Genomic DNA, 6,433 nt, shown 5'->3' on the forward strand with positions numbered 1-6,433 from the left:
GGTAAATAAAAAATTACTAACAAAATACTTAAAAAAAAAAAAAACATCAAAACCAAACACCTTGAGAGTCCCTTTGCGATGGTACAGTAAAACCTCTATATAGGAATATACTTGGGACCGGACTATTTGTATAACAATTGGGAGGTTATTCCTATATAGAGGTTGGTATAACAAAGACTCTTAGCACTTGAGACCAAACTTTTGTATAACAATTGGGAGGTTATTTTAATATAGAGTATTTCTATATAGAGGTTCTACTGTATAAGTAAAAAGAAAAGGTAAAATAGAAATGAAAATAAAGAAGAAATAGTGAAGAAGAAATAGTGTTATAGTGAATGATTTATGGATAAAGTAAACAACTTTTGAGTATTCAACCCAAAACGTGCTTTTTTTTATACATTTTCTTTAATTTTTTCACTTTCTTCAAAGTCTCAATTAAACCAACGACAACAGCTAAGGTCAAAATCAATCTCTCTCTCTCTATCTCTAATGGCGGCCATGAGGAGCACCACCTTCAAGACTAATCGCTGCTCTCTCGCTATCCATTACCTCTGATATTCATTCCCTCCCTTTGACAATTTTTAACCTCTCAAAAACCCCAATTTTCTCTCTGCAATTTAGCCACAAAAAACCCCACCATTTCCCTCGTCCTCTTAAAAAATAAACCCCATTATCTCTCTCTCTTCATCTCTTGGTTTTCGTGTTTCAATTCAACTTTTGCTAAATACCCATTATCTCTCCCATTTCAAGAAAGCTAAAAAAACAAGAAAACAAAAGGAAGCAGCTTGGCTCAAAGCACTTTGAGATCTGTTTTTTATTTTGGTTTTCTTCTCTTCCGCTTGCTATAGTTAGATCTCTACTTGTTGGATTTTTGTTGAAATCTCTTTCTAAAGCTGTGAACTTTCAAGTAAAATGGCAAGTAAATGGAGAAAAGCAAAGCTCGCTTTGGGTCTAAATCCTTGTTTTTATGTACCAAGAACTTTAGAAGATTCACCTCCTCCAGCGAGTGAAAGATTATCTGATGCTGCTTTACTTTCATCTACTAATTGGGACTCGAAGCCTATGACTCCAACACCTTCTTCGCATGGTTTAAGGTTCTCCAAGAGTGGAAGCAAATCATCCAAGGTTCGTCTTCCTCCTAGCTTTTTTATGTTTTGAACTACAAAAGTAAATAAATGTTGTTTTAGGTTTTGCTTCTTGTTCTTCATGGGTTTTATCAAGGCTGAACTGATCTTCAAACCCATAAAAAAACTAGAGTTTTGCTTTTGGGTTTCGAATTTTGTTCTGTACTGCTCTGGATTTTGTGCTTGCTTGGATTTTGGTGGTTTTGGGGTTTGCTATTTCTGGGATTTGAGTGGGTTTAATTTTAATTAGTAACTGTTAAATGGTTTTCAATCTATGGTGAAAGGAAATGAAATGAAATGATAGGTCTTGTTCTTTTATTTTGTCAGATAGCTTAATTATTGATGAAGTTGTAGGGCTTCAAGTTTCAGATGATGACGAATAGTAGAAAAAAGGGTTAAGGTCTCATCATGTTGTTTTATTAAATTCTTCTCAGGTTGAACAAAATTAGGTGAAACAGTTGTATTTTTGTTAATTGAAATAGTAGTTTCTGTCTAACACGGTAATTGGCTATTGAAGAATATACTTTCCTAGAATTCTTCCTATGTGAAAGGGCCAAGGGGCATAGTATGATTTTTTTCAAGAGCATTTATTTTGTTTGTATTGTTGTTGCATATGTACAGTTGAAAAACAGCTTAGGAATTTATCATTTCCTTTCTTGCCTCTTTGTTTCATTTATGACCACACAAAAAAAAAAAATTACAAATCTTTATCTGCTTAGAAGTGAGGAAATTGTTTTGGCCTATTGTAATGTTGAAATTATTGAATGATGTCATATTGCTTGCCATTGTTTGGGCTGGTGGGGTTGTGGTGATGCATCTATCTATTTCAATTTGACTTAACAGTAAAAGAAAACTTTCCTCTTTCCCTTGGGATGAAGAAAAACAGCTTCTGTTCTCACTTTAACTATTTGGCTCTTCAAATAAATAAAACAACATTAATGTTCATCTCCTTAGGCTTAGGCTTATGTTTATGTTTGCTCTTTATTTGCATCAACAGACCCTTAGGTTCATCTGTACCATATGTTGGACAGCTAACGTTGCCTTTTTGGAGCCATTAACTTGTAAGTATTGGTGGTGGACTAAGGCGAAGGCATACAATGAGGCAACGGTTTTATTGTATCTTCAAGAGAATTTGTGGTAGCTCTTATTATGCCTTCAGTGCTTGATTATGGCATAAGAACTGGCTAAAACATGCTTTTGCTCACCATTGGATCCGTATGAACAAACTAAATGATCATAGAGTCTCTGTATTTCTCTGGAATTTAGCAATTGGCTGAACTTAATGAGCGTTTTTAATTGCTTCCTTAACTTGGTTTGTCCGAGACTTGCTGATTCCACAATACCTTACCGTTGTCATTTCTGTTCTGTGCACAATGTTGGGACTTAAAAGTGGCAAGGCAGTGATCCAATACCAAACTGTGCAGTTTTTAGAATGTTGTTCCTTTCAAATGAAAAAATTGGTTGGCATATGATTGTGCTCTAGATTTATTGTATGATGAATAATTTCAAGAGGATTAATTTCTGAGATTTTTTTTTGTTGCTCCCTCCCTGGAATCTGCATTTTTATGCTGTTGATCCTATTTATGACATATTTTGAGATGTGAGATTGATTTTTGTTCACATTTTACTCTGTATTTATGCTGTTTTGGCTTGTTTTTCTTTTGTAATTTCAGCAAACCTGTCCAATCTGTCTGACCAAGGTGAAGCAAGGAGATGGTCATGCTATCTTCACCGCAGAGTGCTCACATTCTTTCCATTTCCATTGCATTGCTTCAAATGTGAAACATGGAAACCAAATTTGTCCTGTTTGCCGAGCCAAATGGAAAGAAGTCCCCTTGCAGGCTCCCAGTTTGGACCCTCCACCTGGCAGAGCCTCAATGAATGCTGTAGGTTGGCCTCATAATGATGCTTTGATGACCGTGGTCCGTCGCTTACCTCCTCCTCGTCGAGACTCCAATAGGCGTCCGATTGTTCTTCAGGCTTCTGAGCCTAGTGTATTTGATGATGATGAATCCCTAGATCTCCAGCCTGTGTATGCTGATAGAAGTTCTGGTGATAAAATATCTCCAGATCACAATTGTGCAAAAACTATGGAGATCAAAGTGTACCCGGAAGTTTCAGCTGTTGCGTGTTCCAAGTCATACGATAACTTCACTGTCTTGGTCCACCTCAAAGCGGCTGCCACCATTACAGCACAAAATCTCGTAAGAAACCAGACTAGCTTGCCTCAACTCTCACAAACTCCTCGTGCTCCAGTTGACCTAGTCACAGTTCTTGACATTAGCGGAAGCATGGCAGGTACGAAGCTAGCATTGCTGAAACGTGCTATGGGTTTTGTGATACAGAGCCTTGGGTCAAATGACAGGCTTTCGGTTATTGCATTCTCTTCCACTGCCCGTCGTCTCTTCCCCCTCCGTCGGATGTCGGACACAGGCCGGCAGCAAGCACTTCAAGCTGTCAATTCTTTGGTAGCAAATGGCGGGACTAACATTGCTGAAGGCCTGAGAAAGGGAGCTAAAGTAATGGAAGACCGAAGGGAGAAAAACCCAGTGGCGAGTATAATATTACTGTCAGATGGGCAGGATACTTATACTGTCAATGGTTCGGGTAGTAATCAACCTCAGTCAAATTACCGGTTGCTCCTCCCTTCATCTATTCACGGTGGTGATGCAGCAGGCTTCCATATTCCGGTCCATACTTTTGGCTTTGGTGCTGACCATGATGCTTCATCAATGCATTCAATTTCAGAAATTTCAGGAGGCACTTTCTCCTTCATTGAGACTGAAGCTATAATCCAGGACGCATTTGCGCAATGTATTGGAGGCCTTTTAAGTGTTGTTGTTCAGGAGTTGCAGGTAGGAGTGGAATGCGTGCAACCCAATATCCGCCTTGGCTCCTTGAAAGCGGGAAGTTACCCAAGCCGCGTGATGGATAATGCACGGAGAGGATTTATTGATGTTGGAGATTTATATGCTGATGAAGAGAGGGATTTTCTGGTTTCGGTGAATGTCCCAGCAGAATCTCCTGGGAATCAAACGTCGCTCCTAAAGGTCAGATGTGTTTACAAGGACCCGCTGGCTAAAGAAGTGGTAACATTGGAAAGTGACGAGGTGTTGCTCGAGAGACCTGCAATAGCTGGGGAAGCAGTAGTGTCGATCGAAGTGGACAGGCAACGCAATAGACTTCAAGCAGCTGAGTCTATGGCACAGGCAAGAAGTGCAGCTGAACAGGGAGATCTAGCTGGTGCAGTATCTATCCTTGAAAGTTGCCGGAGGATGTTGTCAGAAACCGTATCCGCTAAATCCCATGACCGTTTATGTGTTGCATTAGACGCAGAGCTGAAAGAGATGCAAGAGAGGATGGCAAGCAGGCACGTATACGAGGCATCTGGGAGAGCATATATTTTATCGGGTCTAAGTTCACACTCGTGGCAACGAGCAACAGCAAGAGGAGACTCAACTGAAGGGTCGAGTCTTGTTCAGTCTTATCAAACCCCATCGATGACTCAGATGCTTAATCGATCCCAAGCAATGTTACTTGGCAGTCCATCGGCTCAAAGACTTGCCCAATCATCATGGTCATTTGGATCACAACCTAATCCAAGGTGATCATTTTTCAGAAATGGGCATATTATGTAGCCATTTCCAGTGGCTTTTTTTTTGGTTTTCAATATTATTTGGGGTATAAATTGGGGAGACAAGGGAGGGGGGTTCTTTTTCTTTTCCGGACTGTGATATTGTAGGTCACATATGTAAATGAATAATCAGGGTGGGGGGTGGGGGTGGTGATATATTTAGAGGAAAAAGGAAGAGTAGGGGTAGTAGTAAGGACTTGTATTCCCTTTGTTTTTGTGTTGTTGAATTGAAAGGGCAATGTACATAAAAGGGAAAATTCTATTTTTCTCTTTTGGGGAGCAAGTGGGTATAAGTTTGTAATTCTGGAGATTGTTTCTTTTTTTGCCTAATATAGTTTTAACTGTTGTTAATTCTTTTCAGATTTGTGCATTTATTGCTATTGTAAGTTTAAATTACAAAAAAATGATAATTTTGTCCAACGTCCGGGTGATGGGATGGGGATGATAGTTATTATTTTGGCTGAAGATATTATAGATCTCTTGAATTTGGATTGAAAATTGATCGTTGTTTTGAACTTTAGCGACATATTGTTAACTTGCTACGAGGAGATTTGGAGAAGTTGCCATGTTCAAGTAGAAAAATTGATCGTTGTTTTGAACTTTAATGACGTCTTGTTAACTTGCTACGAGGAGATTTGGAGAAGTTGCCATTTTCAAGTAGAAAAAATGATCGGTGTTTTGAACTTTAATGACGTCTTGTTAACTTGCCAAAGGAGATTTGGAGAAGTTGCCATGTTCAAGTAGCCTATAGAATAGACGGCTTTGATCAAGTTGACACTTTTTTAATAAGTTTAGGGGTTAATTAAGCTCTTCTAAAGTTTGAAGAGCCTATTTGAAATTCATAATTTATATAATTTAAGTATAATTTTTATTAATATTATTTATAAAAAAAAATATAATTAATACCATCCGTTTTTTGATAAAGAAAAACGGGTGGTGCACTCGTTTTTCCCTAGGGAAAACGGGTGGTGGACCCGTTTTTTTCTAGGGAAAACGGGTCCAGAACCCGTTTTCCTCTAGGGAAAACGGGTTCCTCACTCGTTTTCCCTAGAGGAAAACGAGTGGCCTGCCCGTTTTCCCCAAAGGAAAACGGGTCCGGACCCAGGTTTCACTTGGGATAAAACCAGACCCGTTTTCTCTAGAGGAAAACGGGTAGGCCACAAGTTTTCCCCTAGGGAAAACGAGTGTCGGACCCGTTTTTCCCTAGAAAAAACGGGTCCGACAACCGTTTTTTCTAGGGAAAAACGGGTACACCACCCGTTTTCGCAAAATTCAACAAAAAAAAATATTTCGTTTTTTATTTCAATTCGTTTAATTTCAATTGTTTTAGGATTAGTTGCTTACCTCGTCTTCGAAATCGTCCTTCTCCGGAGTTTTCGAATCCATTTTTCCTGAAATCAACGACTAGCCACGAGAAGCCACGAGCTAGAGAGAATTTGAGATTTTCCAATGAAAAATGAGAAGGGCGATATTGTCCAAAATGGTGCAACAATAAGCGAAAAGGGTGCGACGAATAGCAAAACCCCCATTCAGCCTGTTATTTTAGACCTTATAAATTGAATATCAAGAATTTTCAGCTTCTAATGAGATTGGATCTTATAACTAGGCTATAAATGAACCGAGTTGTTCATGAGCGTTGATTCGATAAAAATTCGATTATGTTCAGTTCAAAAGT

The 6,433-nt window shown here is 38.9% G+C and overlaps 1 protein-coding gene across 1 annotated transcript; it reads left to right on the forward strand.

Moving 5' to 3' along the window:
* The first annotated feature begins 445 nt into the window (after positions 1-445).
* On the forward strand, positions 446-5,118 carry LOC136225991 (E3 ubiquitin-protein ligase WAV3-like). The gene is made up of 2 exons (XM_066014234.1): positions 446-1,125; positions 2,798-5,118. Exons 1-2 carry the CDS (start codon positions 913-915, stop codon positions 4,730-4,732), a joined length of 2,148 nt encoding a protein of 715 aa, XP_065870306.1. The 5' UTR covers positions 446-912; the 3' UTR covers positions 4,733-5,118.
* The last annotated feature ends 1,315 nt before the right edge of the window (positions 5,119-6,433 follow it).

This window comes from Euphorbia lathyris, chromosome 4, assembly GCF_963576675.1.
Source record: "Euphorbia lathyris chromosome 4, ddEupLath1.1, whole genome shotgun sequence".
NCBI classification, from domain to species: domain Eukaryota; kingdom Viridiplantae; phylum Streptophyta; class Magnoliopsida; order Malpighiales; family Euphorbiaceae; genus Euphorbia; species Euphorbia lathyris.

Bases quoted from the DNA above. Each gene is read 5' to 3' on its own strand.
- LOC136225991 (XM_066014234.1), top strand. From the start codon at position 913: ATGGCAAGTAAATGGAGAAAAGCAAAGCTCGCTTTGGGTCTAAATCCT. The intron at 1,126-2,797 runs GTTCGTCTTCCT...TTGTAATTTCAG, and splicing joins GTGGAAGCAAATCATCCAAG to CAAACCTGTCCAATCTGTCT.